Source organism: Centruroides sculpturatus, unplaced genomic scaffold (assembly GCF_000671375.1).
Source record: "Centruroides sculpturatus isolate CEXI.00-Female unplaced genomic scaffold, Cexi_2.0 scaffold13, whole genome shotgun sequence".
Classification (NCBI taxonomy): domain Eukaryota; kingdom Metazoa; phylum Arthropoda; class Arachnida; order Scorpiones; family Buthidae; genus Centruroides; species Centruroides sculpturatus.
In genome coordinates, this window is record NW_019384405.1 from 802,421 (window position 1) to 826,213 (window position 23,793).

The 23,793-nt window shown below is 27.9% G+C and overlaps 1 protein-coding gene across 1 annotated transcript in view; it reads left to right on the top strand.

The window, feature by feature from the left end:
• Nucleotides 1–23,793, top strand: part of LOC111618792 (dedicator of cytokinesis protein 9-like) — a 105,249-nt gene that overhangs the window by 7,081 nt on the left and 74,375 nt on the right. Inside the window, 7 exon segments of the mRNA XM_023360362.1 lie at nt 9,971–10,087; nt 13,367–13,539; nt 15,185–15,254; nt 18,654–18,752; nt 19,751–19,882; nt 21,621–21,792; nt 23,605–23,643. Of these exon segments, the coding sequence (XP_023216130.1) occupies nt 9,971–10,087; nt 13,367–13,539; nt 15,185–15,254; nt 18,654–18,752; nt 19,751–19,882; nt 21,621–21,792; nt 23,605–23,643 (802 nt within the window).

Consider the following 23,793-nt stretch of genomic DNA (forward strand, 5'->3'; position numbering starts at 1 on the left):
ATAAAATCAGTCACTTTCTGATAATACCTCAAGATTTCCTTTATCGAGCGAGATCCTTCCATGACGAAGCAAACACGCGGACTGAGACCAACGAACAGAAGTGAATAAAAAATGGCGCTGCGAACTAATGTAATGTCGTATGGTAAGTTTTTGTTTGTATCGTGGAGCAAAAAATGTTCAAATTTCGTGTCATATCATGAAAATTTCATATGCTGGGGCGTTCGTATCCTGAGGTACCACTGTATATATGCTATTTTCTGTTTACTTAATGTTTTCTGTTTTTTGTTCATTGTATTCTGTTTACTTAATAAATTATATCAGTTACATGGCATTTAGCACATTGTATGGAAATATATAAATCTCAGATAATTTGAAGTCATGATTATTTTGTCCCTTGAATTTCAAATTAACATGGATTTACTGTATTCATTTACACTCTTTTTTTACTAGTTTTTACACTTTTTATTTTAATTTGTATTGCATATTGTTACATCTGTTTCCTGATGGTAGCAGCTAAAGTTTAACTATAAAGACATGTCTAGATGGCCATTTTGGGAATACTAAATTTGTCAGCTTGAAGAAAATTTCGTGTCTTAAAATATATTTATGGCAGAGATACATTCCTGTGTAACATTTTTGATAATTGTTTTTATAATAATCTATTTTGCAAATAACATGTAAATAGATAAGATATGAAAACAATATAAGATTAATCTAGATAGCAGTAAGAAATAATTAGTTTATGATAATTACAATGTATATTTATATTAGATAAAATCATTATTATGATAAATAGATGGTCACGATAAATCAGATTTATTTAATGTACTGTAAATGTATGTGAGAGTCATGAATTTTCATCAGTTTCATGTAGTTCTTTTGCTAAATTTCTAACTTATAACTAAATTAAAATTAAAAGAGTGTCTACAGTGAGAACTCGCTGTAGACATTCAATTTTATATAAGCGTAACCTGACATGGTTCCTGAATGTGACTAAAAATGTTTGTTTATTAAATAGTTACTGCTGGAAAGTGTGAGAAAGGTTTGAGTTTTCTACCTTATATGGTAGTTCCAGCTTACAAGTTCAATAAAATTAAAATATATTTCTCTTTATCAAAGTTAATAGAATATCTGTCTACCTTCTCAGCAATATTAGCTACTTAATAATAAACCACACACACCTGATTTGTATTTGCCAAGTTATTTTCTTTGTGCAAACATTTTTGGCCAATTTATATAGGCCATCTTCAGGCTTTAACGTTGTTTGTTCGATGGAACATCGGTTCCATCGAACAAACATAAATTGGCCAAAAATGTTTGCACAAAGAAAATAACTTGGCAAATACAAATCAGGTGTGTGTGGTTTATTATTAAGTAGTTAATAGAATATTTAAATTAGATAATTTTCTATAAAATGACAATTTAAAAAATTAATAGAAAAACCAAAAATATTCATTTTACATTGGGACTTGAACATCTTTGAGCACTCCAACTCAACACCAGGGGCAAAAGTTGCAAAAATTCAAATTCTTTGGAATTTCATTAATTTAATTATTTGAATTCTCTTTGAATCCCAACCATCTGAACAGATGAACTTTAAAGTCTAATATTGTACCACATTTAGAGTAATAAATTAACAACACATACATTTCTAGAAGCAAATTACTTTAAATATTCCAAAAATTAAAAAATTCATCTAAATAATTAAGTGATTGTAACTAATGTAAATAGATCATAAATGTATTTATATTTGGCTAAGATAGCCATTAAGAGTAAAGCTAGATAGCTGCATCCTAAGGTGTCAATATACTGCAATGGAAATTTAGGTTTGAATCTGAGCCAGATTCCATAATTTATTATTAGTAGTACAGGTTGGACTGCCATTCTTGTTTGTGCTGCTTGATCCTGTTGCATGTTGAGTCCATAATGGGAAATAGCTGTAATGTGCTAGTATAATTCGTAAATCAATTAATCAATATTAAATAAAAGATTTAATGTTGACACAGAACAGTATAAAATGATGATAATTCAGTTTTTTAAGTATTATAAATTAATAGAACGATTTCAAATTAATGTAAATTTGTTTAATTTGAGTTTCCCATTTCAAGTTTTTTAGAGCGAGTAAAAAATATAAGGCATGTTTTTGTGTAGCTAACTAAGTAATGGTTACTTGTTATACATTGTATCACTTCCAGTTTATATTGTTTCTCAAAGAATACTTTATTCATTAGTAAAGAGCATTAACAACATCTTGTTAGTTATTTTGAACAAATGCTAAGTGACTTACATAAATATCAAAAAAATTACTGTTCTATCTTTCATAAATATCGTATCTCCATATACATAACATTTTGTAAGGAAAAAGATAATATTTTTGATGTTTATTTACTATTACTGATTATAAAATTTGTTTTAAAAATTATCTTGTTTCCTATGTACAGTACTGTACATAATATAAACTAAAGTCCAAATTTCATTGTCGTAAGGTCATTCTTTAGTCCAAAATTTTCTAAATTATTTAATTAAATTCAAAATCAAATTCTAATTAAAAGTTTTTTCACACACTAACTGGATGTTATGGTAATACCGAAAACACATAGGAAAACCTCACACAAGTTCAGTGACTGAATTAAAACATTAACAAACATTTTTGGTCTCCTTCTGAGCCCTCTTCAAGCTATAGACATTCTATGAAAAGAACACATACAGAATAACATTGATCAAATTCAAAACAAAAGAACATCAGCTGGATTTAAACATAAATTGTTATGTAATCAGAAGTGTTATGTTGATTGGATGGCAACTTATTCATAGTTATAAATCATATATTGATATCACTTGTGATGTATATGATATTTGTCTTTCCTCTTTGTAGTTGATGCAGATCTCCCCTCTTATCAGCTTTAATAATTTCCAGGGCATCCAAATCTTGTATCCATTTGTCATGCATGGCTGTATGTATCAAACATGCTTGGTGTAACTTTGTTTCAATGTCATTATCAGAAGCAAATTTGTATTCTAATTAGTAAAACTTAGACAATTTAAGAATCATTGTTATCTTCGAACCAAAGTTTGATCTTAATTAAAAATTAATTAAGATCCAAAATAATTTATTAGTTTAGACCAGGGATGGCCAACTTTTGTGTACATAAGATCTACTTTTTATCTTAAAAATGTGTCGCGATTGACTTGTTGTCATAGACATAGTCTAAGTGGTGAGGGGGAGGTGTGAAATACGTACTATGTTTAGATAGGTAAGAAAAGCCACAATTTAATTTAAAACACAAAGAAAAAGTACTTGCATTTTAAACAGAAAAAAATTGAAACTCAACGTTGTCACTTTCGGGAACCACTACTTATCCCTTCCTCTCTCTACCGTGTCCCGACCTATTTTTTTTGTCCCTCTTCCTGCCTTTCTTTTTTCAGTTTTACAACCCTTTGTCTACATTTCTTATTCCCCTTTTACAACTGTATGCAAATGGATTTCACATGGACCGACAGAACTGCATCTGAGGGAGGATGCGGAGGTCCAATATCACTGTAGTTGCATTTGTGCATTACATTCACGCGTTGCATTCGGTTACAAGTGTAACACATTAAGTCAAGACATCGCAAGTGATCGACCAAAATTGGCTTTGCGATTGACTTGTTGGCCATCCTTGGTTTAGACATATCCTGTTTCAATAACTTTCTACTGTATATGTAAAATTAGTGTTATTTTATTAAAGAAAATTTAAACAATGGTTTTCTAGAAAGTGCAAAAGATTGAAAATATTATTTTCTCTGTATTATTGTAATGAGATTAGAATTTCCAATAGCAAAACAAACATTAATTCTTGATACTCAAATTGTCTTGTTTATCATCTTGTGAGCTCATAAAGAGCACATCTGAGTATTTATTTATTTATTTATTGCGTATACAAAAGGAAATGTTGCTGGACAATTGATATCCTCCCCAAAAATAATACCTGTAACAAAAGATTAAAATACAAATAACAAAGAGTAAAAATCAATATACATGATAAAAAATATACATAAATAAAAACAAAAGATTATATATTGTAAAGTAACTGTTATAAAGTAATGTGTTTAAAATGTAGGAAATCTTCATGTAGAGATTGTTCCACATAGTCCATATTCTGAACAGACCAATAGAAAAATGATCTGAAAGAAATGGAAAGCCCAAAAGATGGGTTAAAAAAAAAAAAGTTTGGTTACAAGTGACTTGTGGCAGAACTCCTAGGCACAGCTAATCAGAATAAAAGTTATTAATTAACTTTAATGTCTCTTTAAACATTTGTAGACTTGCGTTTGTTGCCGAGAAGAATGCATTTATATTAATAAATATGTTCTTTAAAACCTGTAGTTGAAAATATGTGACAATTTTTAATTAATATATTTGAAAATTTTAAAGATTATTATAAATTTCACCTTCATTCAAGGCTATCATTTGCATTTCCTGTTTTTTTTTTCTATTTCCTTTGGAAAATATTCATAAATATTTTATTATGTAAATATAGAAAGGTTAGATTAATATGCAATTCTACTCATACTTTGAGGTTATAAACTTGATATTCTATAAACATTCTGGATATTTGTCTGACAATTTCTCTAATATTAGCAGTTGATTTGAAATATGAGCTTAGACAAGAATTAAAAATGGAAAATTTACTTTCACACAGAAGAAACAATGAACATACATTTAGTCTACAAATGCACCTGTTACTTAGAAGTTAGTAACTCAAAATAAATTATTGTGAAAGCTGGAAATATTATTTCACTCGCCTGAATTGACGGCAACCTTCCACACTTTTCCAGCAGTGAAACATTTAATGTCCAAAATGCAAATGGACATTAAATGTTTTACTGCTGGAAAAGAGTGGAAGACTGTTGTCAATTCAAGTATTTTAAGTTAGTAGCATTCAAATTTGGACATTTTGTTATTTTGGCAAGCTTCTTTTCTATATAAATTTTTAGAAATTGAAGGAGAATGTTTAAACTTGATCATTAATAAATAATAAACACAGTCGACCCCCCTATAACACTGGTTCCTATAGTTTGGATTCCTATATCACGGCGAAAAAATTGCAACAGTATTAGTTTAAACATACTAAAAAAACTCCTATAATTCGGTAAAACGTCATCGCCGACTCGTGTCGCGACAGGATTGGTCGAATCTAGACCAATAGCGGATATTGTACAAATCGTTGAGTTTAAATGAGTAGCGAACCTACTAAAAACCATTTACTATTTAACGTCCATAAAAAATTATATTTATATTAATGATGTCTCCAAAGTTCAGCGAATTTTTCACAAAAAAAAAATATCAGGAAGCATGCAAGCACCATTCGATGNACCTACTAAAAACCATTTACTATTTAACGTCCATAAAAAATTATATTTATATTAATGATGTCTCCAAAGTTCAGCGAATTTTTCACAAAAAAAAAATATCAGGAAGCATGCAAGCACCATTCGATGACAAGCTCCACAACAAAAACAAGCTTAAGCAATGGCGCGGTCGAACGGCGCACACTTGGTAAGTAATCCTACAATATTTTGTTTATAGCATAGTTTATATGGATTATTCCCAAAAAATTATACATATTTTGGAAATGTTCAGTCAAATTAGTCTAGAATCGATTAATTTTATGGAAGAAACCTTTCAAACAGCCGTAGTCCATAAACTGCATATGTGCCAGGCTGTGATTGGCTGGATTCATAAAAACCAGAACGTATCTACCGTGTTATAGGCGGGGTCGACTGTAGATCTGTAGGCTTCTGTTACAATAGAGTGTTTATTGTTCATTTCTTTATTTTCATTTTTAAATGTATTTCAGAAAATTAAGTGCTCTATTGAACAAAGAATGATAAATTTTATTAATATTTTAAGAGAATTTTTAAAAAATTGTCACCCATTCAAATCGTACTCTGCCTGGATTGACGAGCCATTCGACTTCTTCGACATTGATATGAATTATAATGTTTTCTGCAATTCATTCTTAACAAGTTAAGAGGCACTTATTAGAAGATAAATAATTTACGTTAAAGTAAAAACTATTCTGTTTTATAAGAAAAATTACAATTTATTTGAATTATTTATGAAATGAAGACGACAGAATTTCTTCTTTTTTTGGAATATTACACGTTTATTTAACGATATTAATTCTTGGTTTCATTTTAGTTTAATTCTGAAGATAATATTTAGATACCCAGTAGTTAATGTATTTAAAAATTGATATGGTAATTTCATTTGGTGCAGAAATAAATTATAATTCTTTAGGAATTAATTATAGATGCAAAATTTCCTCATTACTGAAGTTATTAAATTTTTTTTTTTCTGACAGAATACTGGAATTTACGAATAGAATTAACATTTTCAATGAGATACTGTAGGTTCTACATATTGTGCTTTGATATATATTTATTTATAAAATATAAAATCATTATTCAATTTTCTTAGTGAAAAATATCCATTAAATTAATGTTAAAATAAATTTATTGTAAAAATGAATTAATATTAACTTTATTAAATATTGGAGATAATGTAAAAAGTTTGGGAATTTTCTAGCAGCAAAGTTTCCCATTATAAGCATATTTAACAGATATATCCATCCCTCACCACTGCCACACAATCGCCCTGGATGGATATATCTGTCCCTCACTGTTGAGTGGTTAAGGGCTAGTGTGAAAGCAATGATGAGGACACCTGGTTGATAGCTTTCCTATCAGTTTTCCTTAAAATAAATCTGATGAAAGGCACAAAACAGATTGAAAAATTCAATAATCTAAAATCCAGGGGCAAATTTGAAACAACATGCATGCTTACTTGAATAAAAAAAAAACATCAAATAATAGAGTTTGCACTTAAAAGTTGTGAAATTTTGTATGGAGGATTTCCCAAATTCTCGGACCATATTAGAAAGATACTGGAAAGTGTTTTATGGGGGATTTCCCCAATTTTCAAATCATGTTAGACTGAAACCATGTTGTAGAAGTGCCTTATTATACAAGGGATACCTGTATTTATACAAAATTGGATATGTCTGTTAATAGGTGTGATTAAACCGGGAAATATCATACATCAATGAAATTGTAATAACTTACTTTTACTTTATGCATTTTACAATCATTTAGAAAGTGCATAAATGAATTTATTAAGGTTTGATTATCTCTTATAAATGATATATTTAATTAATTATAAGGTATAAGTATTGGTTTCAGTATCAAAAACTGTTATGTATAATGGAGGAAATGACTATCTTTTATAGGTGAAAGTAAAAGAGTCACTTTCTTTATCACTTACAAATTAGTGTTTCCATAATTTAATCAATACTCTAGCATTTAATAATATATTTCCATAAGGCGAGCATCCAGAGAAAATTTTCTAGGAGAAGGCAAAGCTGGAGATGAATAATTGCATCAATAAATTTTTATTAATGTAATTTTTTAGAGTTTTTCCACAAGTAGATTATAGTATACACTATTGCATCTATACAAAAAGACGGATGAAATGTCCTTTGGTCAAGGGTTTATGGTTAAATATCTCAATCCATTTTAAAGTTATAATTTGTGGCATATTTTACTTGATCCTAGGTGAGGGCAAGGGCCCCGTTTGCTCCTTCTGCAGATCCCTGAATACTGGGAGTTCAGTCGTGGGTTCACGCCTCGCTCAGACGGGCTGGCCACGTCGAGTTTTCCGTGTCTGTAACGCCTAAATAGGGGTCAGTTTCCCTTAAAAAACCTCCTGGAAGATATCCCCCTAGGCAGATTGCCCAAGTATTGCGTTGCCATAACTTAACCAACAACAACCTTCTGAGGATGCCAATGTTCCGTAATAATAATAATAACTTTCATAACTAAATATAACTTTTCTGCATATTAATTAAAATAATAAAATGTTTGTTTAAACATTGTTATTTTAATAATTACTTTATTAACATTTATTAAACTATTCATTAAGTTTACATCTATATATATATATATATAAAATACAACCAAAGTCTGAACTACAAGATTATTTTGGTTTATATTAAAGCTAATTTTAATTAATTAAATATCAATGATGGAAATTATTGGCTCTTCACCTACGGCTTAAAGGTTAATACTTTACAATAAAGAAAAATGAATTACCCAATGAAGGAAACATTCTGATTTGTATCATATTTTAATATCATAATCAAAGCCAAACCAATTACTGTATTTTCAGGTAAATCTGATAATTGTTTTGCTTCATTTGGTAAATCTGATAAAGCTAAATGATTACCTGAAAATTCAGTAATCATTTGGCTATAATATAATGATCATCAGGCTTTAAGATGATTATATATTATATAATCATAGCACATAATAATAACCGATTATTCAAAGGCTATAACAAACCTTCCATTCTACTAGATACAGTAGAGTGTCGTTTATCCGAATCAATTGGGGACTGGGGTTGTTCGGATAACTTATTTTTCGGATAACCAATTATGTACAAAAAAATATATTAATTTATCCCATGTTGAAATTTTTCTCCGTTGCGTGTCGCTTCGCGTTGAATTTTCGTCGATGTTAAGCCTAACGAAGACTATTGTATCGTTAAAAATTATTTTTTTATTTTGTACAAACAAAATAAATATATTGAAAAATATAAAAACAATAAAAAATTATACTTCAGAAGTTAATTTAGTATCAAAAACGTAAAATATTTGAGTAACCGAAGACATAGTCAAAGATTACAGCGCCACAGCACTGGCAAAAATTTAAATTTGTCAACTGGAATTCCTTCGGATAACCGACGTTTCAGATAACCGACCTTCGGATAAACAACGCTCTGCTGTATTTGTAACGGAGAGGACTGATGAGGAGTGAAAACACCCAAAATGCATATCCATTCCTGTAATTAATAAAATCAGTTTTTACTATTTGTTTGAGAAATTCCTATGTAAATTCTTTAAAGCAATTTTATGCTTAATCAGAATGAAAATTGTTTATTTAATATTTGAACGTATCCTATTACGAGATGATAGTTCTAATGTAATTCTTACAGAGACATTAATTTGTTAAATACTTCTGTATTTAATGTTCTGAATCGTCGGAAATTTCAAAGAAATTAATATTGTATCTTAATTCTTTTCATGTTAACCTTATTTTTGTGTTATTTCTTTAATTAATAACTGCATCTTTTATTTTAGTTCTTGATCTTTAATTGATTTTTATTAACTCTTTTCTAAATTGGGTTAAGTTTATTAATCGACGTCTCACTAGTAAACTGCTGTGCCAAGGTTTTTTATTGCCGTTAATACTATTATTCTATTTTGTGTGTTTCTTTACTTCCTTCGAGTTTGTTTAATGTGTTGATGCAATGCATTGTGTAAGTAAATAAAGTAATTTATGTTGTTAATATTTATAATCGCTCATAAATTGAATTATTATATAGAAATTGCCATTAATTTAATAGGAAATAGACTTTTATGTAATTTATATAATTTGAAAATCTTTCTAAATAACAATTTAGGCTTTAATTTATGTTTCGGTTTAGTTTCTTAAAAACAATATGGAGCCATTGTTTTATTGTAGATATGTAAATTACGTCCAGCAAGTGTCCAATTGTAATTTAATTAACTGTTATCGACAATTAACCTAAATATATGTTAATCTGTAGACTGGAATAATCTTATTTTAGTGACGTTTAAAGTAGGAAGATAAGCATTTGCAGAGAGGAATATTATGTTAAACGAATAAAAATACATTAATTGTTAAGTTATGATGGCGTAATGTCATTTTATGAGTATTATTGATTGCTTGATATATGATATAGTGATATCTTCTCATATAGAATGAATGATCGGGAGGTAAATGCAATTTATAAGATATTTAATCTTGTAACTTAAAAATATAGATTTTTTTTTATTTAAAAGAAATTATTGTTTTAATATCTTTTAAAATATAATTAATTAATTAAACTTTAAAATTAATTTTACAGAGTAAACCACAGTTAATTGAACCATTGGATTATGAAACGTTTATAATTAAAAATAAGACTATTATTCAAAATGATCCACAGAGAGAGATGCTACTTTTTCCATTAGATGATGTTTCAGTGAGTACAGTTAAAAATTACTTTTGAATATTTTTATTTTTATTATTTGTACGTATTTTATAAGCAAGAAATTGTAATGTCTTTCAGTGTTAGATTTATTTATTTGATTAATTAAAGACATGCAAATACATATAACTAACACCTTATTCTTGCTGAGAAATATGTTAGTTATATATGTATAGTGATTTGCTGAGTACTTTATGATATTAGACATGCAAATACTTTTGACATTTGAAAATGTCTTCCTCAAGTGATAAAAAAGAGTATAAAATTCAAATTTCACTTGAGGAAGACATTTTGAGATGTCGAAAGTATTTGCATGTCTTTAATTAATCAAACAAATAAATCTAACACTGAAAGACAGTACAATTTCTTCTTTATACTATATTTGGCATTATATCTGAGCACATAAAGTACTTTTATATGCTCAGATATGATGCCAAAAGATGTTTTATTACAAAAATAAAAGATATTATTAGAATTTTTAAAACTATATCATTCTCTTCATCAAAAATAAGTGAATTTATAAGAGAAACAATAGTAAAGATATTTTAATGGAAACAGAATTGAACAAAATATGATAAAGAACACAGAAAATGTTCAAGTACTTTTACACTGTGGTACTTGTATTCAGGGGTGTTAATAAGTTAAATTTTGCTGAATTTTATCACCATTAAAGTATTTTGATTATTGTTTTATTTAATCTCTTTCTTAATCCTTACAAATTTTACAAAATGAAAACAAAATTATAAACTTACTCAGAAGTAATTTATGGAAAAAGTGAAATAGAATGCTTAAATAAGCATTCTATTTCACTTATTAACACCCCTGAAAAGTGAAATAGAATGCTTAAATAAGCATTCTATTTCACTTTTTCCATAAATTACTTCTGAGTACATGTATAAATTTTATATCATAATTAATGCAATTATGATAAAAATTTATACATGATCATTCATTATTATGAATGATCATGTATAAATTATTATCATTATAATATGGCAGATAAAATGTGGGAATGGTTGGTAGGATTGTACTTTGTTTTTAACCTTTTCACTATCACTTGACAATATTTCATCACCTTAGTGTTGTGCGAAAATCAGAACTTTGAAGATATATCGTCAACATTGAATTTCTTTAATTTTAATGAAAAATTTTTATCTTAGGATGCAGCTCTTTATAGTATATGCATTGTTACACTCTGTTTCACATATTTTTAATTAGATGGCAGTGTCAATTAATATACATATATTTTTTTGAGGTGTAAAGTAAACTTTTGTCTTTGCTGTTCTGTTGAGCATTTTGTGATTTTTTCTGAATATATTTATTGTATTATTTTTTTAATTATTTTAAATCTTACTGTTTGTAAGATATATATGACTTGTTCCAACATTTCGGTTGATTGACTTTCGGATAAATGATGCTCTACTGTATATATATTTGGGATTTAGATAATATATTTTATAATTTTATTTATTTATAATTTTTCAAACAAAGAAAATGTGNTACTAAAATATAAACAAGTTTCTGAATTATTTGAAAGTTTGTTTATCCAAAAGACTCCTCATCCCATCAGGATCAGATAATCAAGTTTCCACTGTATTGGTATCATTTTATTTATTTATAAAGCAGTAAGCAAAACTATAATAAAACATCAAATGAACAAAAGTAAAGTGAGAAAAACAAAAGAACGCACGTGTTTCCTTTGTCTGGAAAAATTATAAACAAACAAAAATTATAAAGTTTTGTATAAAACTCAAATTTTTTGGAAAATTATCGTGTTTTATTATTCTTGTTTTTTAAACATGTGCTTTTTTTCATAGTATACGTTGAAACTACTTTTTATACTAAAATATAGATCTCATTTAACACGATTAGGATAATCATTAAAGTGTCAGTTAATTTTAGACTTGTGAAATTACACACATAGTTGTGAAATACATAAACATTAACTTTTTGGTATAAATAAGAATTGCTTTTCGTTAATTACGTCAATATGTATAAATCTTACATCAAAATCTAAAGGACAACCTTCTGCTTCAAGCTAGCTCAATGACAAAGTTGAATGAATAAAAATAAATTATTTTATCTATTGTAAAAGTGTAGTATAAGATTAAAAACAGACAGTAGGTGACAATAAACTAAATTTTGATATTAACAAGTAAAAACTAAATAATCATAAACTACACAAACATGTGTATACAGGATTTTTTCCAAAACGGTACGATAAAAATTGAATTTTTAACAAATTTTTAAATAATATATGTCTAGTGAGCTTGAGTAACTGATATTTGCATTGACCATTTTTAAACTAAAAACACAGTAGAACCAGTTGACAGGAGAATATGTATCTTTAATTGTCTTGTGGCTTCTTTAATATATTGTAATGTTAAATTATCTGAGGGCGAGAGATTAGAGCATTCCAGAGTATACATTATATTAAGACTTCTTAAACTTTTTTCTATTTGTTACTCTTTTTATACAGGTATATAAAATAGGTATACAAATAAAATCATTTGCCGATAATAAATTATAAAACAATTTATTTCAAAACAGTTCTTTGATATACATATTATTTTACCATTTGTGCCATTTAATAAAGACAAAAGCATGTTTGCATACTAATGAGATGGATTTGATTGTATATTTTTACATAAAGAATTAAATCTTGGCAGAATATTTGATACTGCAGGATACAGGATGTCTTCAATGTTTTTTTCTAAATATTTACATTATATAAAAAATATAGATCAAAACAATTATTAATACAGTAGAACATTGATTATCTGAAACAATTCAAGACTGGGTTGTTCGGATAATCGATTTTTTGGATAACCGATTATGCACGAAAAAAAAAATATTAACCTATCCCGTGTTGAAATTCGTTCAAATCCTGGCACGTCCTTAATTAATTAATTAAGTATCCTCTCATGGTCACACCAGTTCTACCAGCTAAAACATGCACACCAACAAAAATAATATTGGAGTAGCCCAAGACATAGTCAAATATTGCAGTGTCACAACACTAGCAGAAATTTAAATTTGCCGACTGGAACGCTTTCGGTTAACCAATGTTTTGGTTGATTGATATTCGGATAATCGATGCTCTACTGTAATAGTTGATAATGCTTGATAACCAAGAAGGTTCGTTCAACTGTTATAAGAATGTGTGTACTTTTGATTTAATTGTTGCAAATGTATTCATTTTATATTATATAAATATTTTTATTTTTTTTAAATTATGTGATTTATTTGAGTGTAAATTTTTTATTTTATTAGCAAGAAATAATTCCTAGAACTTGTAGGACAAAACTTTCAACTATACCTAATGGATTAGAAAAACAGGCAACTTCTTTATTTGTAAGAGAATGTATTAAAACGTATACCATAAATTGGCATGTCATAAAATATAAATGTGATAATTATTCTGGAACATTTTTACAATTAGCAAGGTAAGTTAGTTTAATTATATATGAATTATGTGAAAGTCTTATTTTGGTATGATAAAATTTAAATTTAATTAGAATATTACTTTTGAATATTGTATAAATTGTGGTATAAATGTACCATTTATACTACAATTTAAATTACTTCTTTTAATATTGAGTTGGTTAAAGACAAATCTTTATAGTTAATGACATACTATGACTATCAACTGTTCTTTAACTAATTTAAAAGTTTTATTTAATTCTAGAAAGCACTCAATATTCAAAGCATATGATCTTGTGTCAAACATTGAGTGTTTTCTTAGAATGTTTGAATTTTTTTTTTTTTTCTTTTTTGCTGTTCAGATATATTTGAAGACTTAAATTTGCTTTTAAGAACTGTTTATATTTGTATTAGTGCTGCCACTAGACCTCACAACATCCAGTTGAAAGATAGCAACTTTTCCCTCAATTCCTCATTATGCTTCACATCAAAACAATCTGCATAAATCTGTGTAAATCCGAAATCTAAATTATTTCATGTACCTAATTATATAGCATATTTTCCTTTGATTTTATTTAAAAAATCAGAATTTCCTTTATTACTTAAACTATGTACAAATACATACATTTTCTCCACAGGAGCCAAATTTCCCACAATAGGGGAAATTTCCTGCCATGTGACAGTCTTGATCTATATGTACATACGTCAGAAGATGGACTTCTACAGTCCAAAAGTATTTGCGAATGTGAGATTTTACTAATGGTTACGCCAATAAAATAGGTTTTTCATGGACTTATTTATTTCATTAATATTTTTAAAATTGAGCCACTTCATATTCACATATAGAAATACAATGGAAACTTGATTATCCACAATAGTTTTTTAAAAAAAAAGAAAATCTTGAATGCATAGTTTTGTACATACCACAGACACCAAACTCTCCATGTAACTGGAAATTTGTGTGTCATCTGCCAGTTGTAGCACTATGAAACTAAATCATATACATGTAACATTATGTTAAATTTTGAATAAATTAATTTACTTTCAAATACGGAAATTGCATTACATTATTGTTCATGAAACTTTAAATGCACAGTGCTTGATGTTGTACTAAAATATAAACAAGTTTCTGAATTATTTGAAAGTTTGTTTATCCAAAAGACTCCTCATCCCATCAGGATCAGATAATCAAGTTTCCACTGTATGTGATTTCTTAATCAGCTGAAAGACTATTAACTGTTTATATTAATAAGTACAAATTATATATTATTATACTAAACAAAATCTATTGTACAAAAACTTGAATTATTTATAAGTAGAGATATTTTCACTATCAAATCATTCAAAGATGTTTTAGGAAAATTGAATAAATTATATTATTGAATTAACTGGCATAAAGTTAAGATACATAATTTTAATGCAAAACATTTCAAAACTAAGAAAACTAAAATCAAAATTTGGTAGTTTCATAAACAAAAATAGAATTTATACAGATTTTCCAAATCTTTAAAATTCTACAAAAATGTTATGTTTTGTGAACTTCATGAATTAGATTAATAGTCAAATTTCTAGATAGTTTTCACAATACCTCATACATTTGTATCTACATTATTTAACTTTAAACCCAGTTTTAATGATTAATGATTAAATTATAATTTTTGTCTCCAGACTGCCAAAATCCAGTGATCTTCAAGATCAAGTTTACGAGATAGATACGGCCCCAGGAAACAAAGATATTGTAAGTTCTTTTGAAATATTATAATTACAAATAAAAATATAACATGCTTACTCCTGGAAATAAAAATACTTAATATTTATTAAGTGCTTTTGAGGATTATATCCTCAAATTTATCAAAATCTCTGTTATCTAGTTGTAAAAACAAGAAATAATGTTACAAATAAGCCAAATATCAATAAATGTTAAGTATTTTTACCTATGGAAGTCTGATATGTCTCTTATTTGAGTTTGAAAGTGATAAATACATTATAATTACAATTGGCAATTATCAAATAAACAAATAAATTATGTCATTCATTACTTCAAAGAGATAAAGTTGATCGTGATATCTAATAATAAATATTTAATTACTTCTCTTAACTGGATAACAATAACTCACAATACACCACAAAACCTTGGTAACTCCAGCAAAAACTTTAATACAATGCAGAAAATATCAGATTATCAAAACACACCTTATATTGCTGAGACAATTTATTAATAAAATAAACTAATGCTTTCAGCCTATTCAATAGACCATCCTTAGGTTAAATTAGAAGATAGGAACATTGGCATTTCAAAAAATAGAATACATAAATTTAAATACAAAAAATAATAATGAAAAATGAGAAAATAACAGTAAAATTATATATATATATAAATATAAATATAAAAGAAAAACAAATCAGATATAATAATAAAAATAAAAATCCAGTAATAATACCTTAAACAAACATTAATAGAAATTATTAAGGTATATTCATAAAACATGAAATTATAAACTAAGGCATAAATTAGGAGTTTGTGGAAAACTTTCTGACTATATATTTCCAAGCCTATAATATTATAAATGGTAGACCTTCTGCACTCCTTTCATTTGTATATGCCTCTTCCAGTTTGCTTTTGTAAATTTCAATTCACTCGTTGCTAATGTTAGGGAGTGCAAGGGTTTGACAATATCCATTTTAACCCACTTTACTATTGAGCGTTGAGTCTGCACCATCTGGGAAAGTACTGTTGTGTAGGATCCTCTTTTGATGTTATACTTGTGTTCTTTAAGCCTTACTCCCAAATTTCTTGTTGTAACACCAATACAGTTTTTCTTGATTCCTAGTTGTACATTTTTGTAAGGTATCTTGTACACCCCTGCTTTTTCTTCTTTCTTAATGTTATCTTTGTCATTCCTTAAAATTGTATACAGGTTTAGAGCTCCTTTCAAAACCGTTCTTGACTCCTTGAAGTCTGCAATTTCTTTCATAATGCCTTTCATATTTCTGTTATATGTGAACTTTGTGACTTTACTGAGCTCATGTTTTGAAACCCTTGCTGTGCCCATCTTGTATCTTCTAATCATTCCTGTTATTGTGTCTTTTTCATATCCTAGGGCTTCAGCCACTTGTGCAATTCTGTCAATCTCTCTTTCTCTGTCTACAACGCTATCACAATATAGAAAATCCCTTCTAATTAGAGCTCAGAATGCTACCAGCTTATAATGTTACAGATCATTCAATTGTGAGATGTAAAGTAGGCTGTGCATTCGTTTGATGCACAGCCTGCACTGATGGCTAAATGCCCTTTTTTGAACTGAATGTTAATGTCTAAAAAAATGTATCATTAAGGAACTTTTCTGTTCCATCCTCAGTTTTAGGTTGTTGTTATTATTGATCTCATCAACAAATTCATTAATTTTTCAATTATTCTTCCATAATACAAGGACATTGTCTACATATCTTTTAAAATATATATCTTTTTTTGAAATCACAGAATACTTTCCTCCAGTGCCTCCAGTTTTCTAACCACCAGTTCACATAGTATTCCTGATATCAGACTTCCCATTGAGACTCCTCTTTTTGCCTGTATGTCTGGCCTTTAAAGCTAAAGCAAGATTCGTAACTTATCAGATTAGCCAGCTCTACTACCTCATTGTTGTAATGAATCAGTTCGGGGTTCTTACTGATCTTGAATTCTAATAATGCTTCCATGCAAGATTTGATTTTTATGGAAGGGTATAAGCTCTCATAATCTAATACCATTCCTACTTCCTCATCCATTAACGATATGTCTTGAATTTCTTCGACCGCAATTCCAGAATCTTGTGCCACTAATACACTGCTATCAATCTGAGAGGAGTAAACAGTAATAAAGTAACAATAACAGTGGTAAACAGTAATAAGCAAAGGTGTTAAGTAAGATCATGTTTATTTTATTGACTTAAAGTACATGATGTCCTGTACAATACAAGACAAGTGGCAATCATATTTGGAAGTATCTGGCAACATTATCATTTCACAATGAATAAATTGAAAGCCAATGTTAGACCTTTTGGTTAGCTTACAATTTCAATGTATGGTATCTCATCACACACTTTATTTAAATTATCCAAATATGTAATTTATATGCTTTCTGGTTGAGTATGTGTGCTTTGGCTTATAGTGCCTTGAATTATACAGAATCTCGAACTATCAATACTCTACTGTACTTGATACATTTATAACAACTATGCATAAAACTATAGCAACTATACAATTATGGAATTGTTGTAAGTTTAGATCATAAAGAAAAGGTTTAATTTATAACTAAAAACTTCAAATTTATACAATCGTGTCAAAAATAGTTATTACATGAATATTTTTCTCAACAAATGTGAAATTGTTTACATTTCCTTAATTTCTGATGATGTGATATACGTGAAGAATCATCATTACTTTTCGGTTTTATCTACTGTCATTGCAATAAAGTATTGTTGCAAATTTATTTTTATCCATTATTTTTATTTCAGTTTGAATGATAAAATGAGTGTTTCTTTTTGTAATAATTTAAATATATTATTTTAATGAAATTGAAAATATCAATGTAAAAACGAATCTTACTCAGTTCCTGCTTACTGTACCTTTCTGGACCAATTTTTTTCTTCCAGAATGTAAAAACAAGAAATAATGTTACAAATAAGCCAAATATCAATAAATGTTAAGTATTTTTACCTATGGAAGTCTGATATGTCTCTTATTTGAGTTTGAAAGTGATAAATACATTATAATTACAATTGGCAATTATCAAATAAACAAATAAATTATGTCATTCATTACTTCAAAGAGATAAAGTTGATCGTGATATCTAATAATAAATATTTAATTACTTCTCTTAACTGGATAACAATAACTCACAATACACCACAAAACCTTGGTAACTCCAGCAAAAACTTTAATACAATGCAGAAAATATCAGATTATCAAAACACACCTTATATTGCTGAGACAATTTATTAATAAAATAAACTAATGCTTTCAGCCTATTCAATAGACCATCCTTAGGTTAAATTAGAAGATAGGAACATTGGCATTTCAAAAAATAGAATACATAAATTTAAATACAAAAAATAATAATGAAAAATGAGAAAATAACAGTAAAANATTTTTTTAGATTTCTTCTGAAAGCAGTCAAAGTGCAATAATTAAAGAAGGATATGTTTTTAAAGGTCCGGAATCTGGAACAGATAGTTTTCTTAGTGTGGCAACTAAAGTATGAAATCTTTTTTCTTATAATTAAATTGAAAAGTAAATTTTTTATTAATTTACCAAACAGCATCGTTATTTTTCATATTTATTAAGAATATGCATTTATTACATCTCAATTTCTTTTGATATACATTAAATAAATCAGACTAATTTTTTTATAAAATTCTAGATCATGATATTTATTAAGTAACAAAGTTTTCTTGTCTTTAAAGTACTAAATCTCCAAACAGATTAAATCTGGTTTAAGTACACAAGAAAAATATATTTTTTATATGCAATGAAGAATTTTATGTACAATTTACTTTAAAAAATAATCATCATGTTTTTTGCAAAACTTGAAAAGAATATTCAAATTTAAATTAAAAATAAATTTAAAACCCTTGAGAATAAAAGTACTCGAATCCCCCGTTTTCAGAGATAATTTTCTCAAGAACTGTTATGATCAGAACATGGTTATAATCATGGCTGTGAAGTTGGAATGAGAAGCAATTCTTGAGTTACTGGAGTCAGAGTTGGTAAAAATGGACCAACTCTGAGTCATAATAAATTGAAATTAAACATAAATAATATATGTTAAAATTTCATATTTTACATATAATTTATTATTTCTATTTTATATTGATATATAAATAAAGGCATCTGAGTTGGAGGTAGCATAAATTGAGGAATTGGAGCCAGAGTTGAAGTCAGAGTGTACTGACCTCACAGCTCTGGTTATAATTTTAATTACATTTATTGTAGATCATCAGCAATGCTTCTAGTTGGAAATATTTGATTTTTATAGACATTTTTGTTTTCTGTGTATTTCTAATTTAATTTTATAATTGTCATATTTTATAATGTTTAAAACTCTTCCTCCTCATGATCGATACTTATAAAAAAAATAATAATAATATGCTTATTTACTTACAGTAAATTATGTTTAACTTTATTAAATAACTTAAATTTAAAAAGACAAATTTATTTTATGCATTTATAATTAACTAAACATTTTATTTTTAGTCTTTTAAGAAACGTTTTATGTCCTTGAGAAAAGAAATCGACGGAACACACACATTAGAATTTTATAAAGATGAAAGCAAATTGGAATCTAAGGGATCTTTTTCTATGGATTTCTGCACAAAAGTTGTGCAGGTAATGTAAATATTATCAGTTTTTTAACATTTAGATAAAGGTTATGTTATTAAAAGTTATCTAATATTTTAAAATAACAGCTTTAGGTAAGTAAGTAGAACAAGCACAAAACCTTCTTTTACTTTTATTCTGTTGCCATTTTTATTGTTTCTCAAGCATTTTTCCATTATGTGAATAGAAATATGACAGTTACCTTCATTTTGTTTCAGCCATTTCTTGAAGTTTTTAATACTTTTTTGATATAACAAATATGAGAATAAATCTTGTGTATAATTATTCTTATGAAAGATGTTTTAATAGAATATTAAATATATAAAAATAAAAAACATTTGCTATACAAATTTTTAGGAAAGTGAATAAAGCATATTTTCTTTTCATATTTTGAGTGTATTAATCTAAAAATTTAAAAAAAAAAACTTGTCACTAGTGTCTAAATTTTATGAAATTCTCAAAAGAAAGTTAAAGATTTATTAACATTTGAATTAAAGGAAAAAAAGTTATAAAATCAGTTGTTGCAATTATTATGTTAACACCCATTAAACCTTTCATTGCTACATTATTATAATATTCAAATGCTTATTTTTTATTTCTGTAATGGTTTTATTTTATTAATGAGATTTAAATGCAGACTGCATTATTAAAAATTAATACCAAACACATTAAATTGTTTTTAAAATTGTGATTTGATTAAATATTAATTGAAAATTGCATATTTTGTAATATCGAAATATTTTGATGATATGAAACCGTGCTTTACAATTTGTTTATGCTTCTAACACAATAAAGTGTTCTAAATTAAGACACATGGCGGGTTTTCTCATCTTTATTTAGTCGACTAAATAAAGATGAGAAAACCCGCCATGTGTCTTAATTTAGAACACTTTATTGTGTTAGAAGCATAAACATATCGAAATATTTCTAAGATGAAAAAATTTGTTTTATAAATACCTTCTAAATGATTTTAAATTTATGTTTACTATATTAATATATACTGAACAATATATACTTTCTTATTAGAATTAGTATAACAATTACAGCATGATAACTATCACAATGTTTAACTATCTGTTGCTAATGTTGAGATTAAAAAAATAAATTGAAGGTAGCATTTTCTTCTAAAGAATCATTATTATCTGCAGTTTGTAATAAAAACTGTATATCATAATTTTATCTAATATGGACAGGCCCTTTACATTTGGCTTGTCTGTAATAGGTAGTACAGGTAGGACCTGCACATAGAGCCTGTCTGTAGCATGGACAGGAATGGGAAATTTTGGGATTCACAGCAATAGATTGACATTTTACCAAGTTATCATCTGGCCAGTCTCGTAATGTAAAATTACGAAAAAATTTATATTTTTCTTTCCTTTCTGACTTTTGGATAATATATAACTTCAATTTTTAAAAAATCAAGCCAATAATGACTATAAAAACTTTAAAAAAGAGTTAAAAAAGGGTATAAAAATGAAAATAATCTGCAGAGAAAAAAACTTTTTTTACATTATTACTAACAAGCTTCCCAAATGCATTTTGCCTACGGCCTCTTCAGTGGGGCTTACAGCAAACAGTTTACATTCTAACAGTCAATTCATTGAAGAGCCACTTATATGGTTAACAAAAAATTCCCAGCATTCTGCTGTTTTATAAATTTACTAAATTTATACTGTATATTTATTTACTTTTAATATAAAAAGAAATGTATAAATAAAATGTATTTATTTCATTTTTATCACTTTAGAATTCAAAGAAAAATAAATGGAATTTTGCTTTACAAATGGGAGATAATCATAGGACATGTGTATTAGCTGTAGAAAATGAAGAAGAATTAGATGGATGGATATCAACTCTTAGTGAAGCAATATCAACAGATAAACAAATCATAGAAAATAATAGAAAAAGTCAAGCAGAAAGTAAGATTTTTCTTATTATATTAAATATATAGATTGATTGAAATAAATGAAAGAATATTATCAAAATCACTAAAATATACTCATTGACTGAAAAAGTTAAGCACCAAGAAGGCAGTTATAAAATTTAGTGCAAATGTAATGTCAATAGTAATACACAATTACAATATCATAGTAAAGGAATAATTTCTGGTGGAACAACAATACAATTTAAAGGGATCCTTAGTATCAAATAGGATCTCCTCTTGCCTAGATATATGGAGGCACTATTGTCAGACAGGAAATCTACATGCTAATATACTATTCTAGAACAGATTTGTCCACAGATGTTGCAACTGCCATTCCAGATTCTTCATATTCATAGAAAGCTGAAACTAGTGTCCCATTTGATCCCACAAATGCTAAATAGTGACAAATCTGGAGACTGGGCAGGCTAGGGAAGCATGGCAACTTGATGGAGACATTTCAAGGTAATGCAACTAAGCACCTTGCTGGAAAGTTGCAATTATGATGTGAAAGTCAATATATGGGGGTGCAGTATTTCAAGAATGTAACTCTGCCATCAATGTCCTTTGCATCACTACTAGGGTGACAATGTCATATGAGATGACACCCCCAACAAGTGTGCCAACCAACAGTAAAGATGGGCATTTTACTTAAACTCTTTCTTTCCTGTGGTTGCTAAGAGGACTTTTTTTAACAAGCTTATTATGAGTTTATGGTTTTAGCAGGCTCACAATAGGGCAGCCATTGGTAAGAAATGGAGCCTGATATATCCGAATGGATTACTGTCGAAAAAACCCTGGAGTATTTTTGATCCATCCAGATTTAATCCTGAGTCTCCCAGTAAGCTGTCACCTTAATCACTTAGCCATCTGGCCATTCTAAAGATAGGATTGAAGCACTCACTAGTGGTCCTCCACATAGCATTATGATCATCATCTGTTCTCAAACAGAATTGGAATTTGTCACTAAAGATGATATGCTACCAGTTTGTAGTAGTCTATGCTTCTCTATCATGATATTACTGCAAATGAAGGTGATTATGATGGGGTACTAATGGTAGGACTTGTTTTGTATGCAAATTTGTTCTTCTGCAAATTGTCTTTTAATGGTATGAGAAGAGAGAATTTCATAGCAAAGCTTTTACATGTTTCTGGATGACTGAGATAGTGATTTTAACACACTCTAGTAGCATTATGAGGCATGCAATCAAGACCACAACTGTAAATATTTACATATCTGTTTCAGATGTAGCTGTGTTGAGTTTTATAGTTATTAAATAGTTCTGTCTGGATGCATAACTTTTTTGTCAATGAGTGTATTATAACAGACAATCTTTTACAGTTTCCAGGAGTAGCATTACATAGTGCCAAAATCACCACTTGATATTTTTATTAAAGTGGTGATAGAAATCTTGGTCTGCTTATTTTGACATTCAGCATGAAATTGAATTACAAAGCATGCTTCAGGAAAAACAGAAAATTATCCAGTGCACCACACATACAGTAATTTCATGACGTTGCACAGGAAAGCAGGAAGTCACATTGTGAACTGAAGACCGTTTTCATGCAATGCCACCCAGTTTTTCCAGATTGGGGATTTTTTGTGAACTGACAGAAAAATTGGGGAATTTTTTGGGTGACACTTTTTTTTTCACTTTGAACTTTTTTCAGTTAACTAAAACAAAGATTTTGACATGACAGAACACATGAAATACCATTTAAGCATTGTGATCAAACGTGTTATTCAGAATTATTCAAAAATGATTTCTATTTATAAATGACAGCTTAACATATTACTTTTGCTTTCCAGACTCCAAACTGATATGGCTACCAGCACCTGCATTAAATAGTAAGTAAAACTGGTGGCAAAAAAAATTTAAAACTGGCAAAATTGTTGGCAATTCTTTTAAATTTTCCAGAGTTTCATGTGAAAAAGTTCATTGGAAATCTATCAATCCAATGCTGGTTTAGAAAGATTAATTATTAAGATGATGTTCCT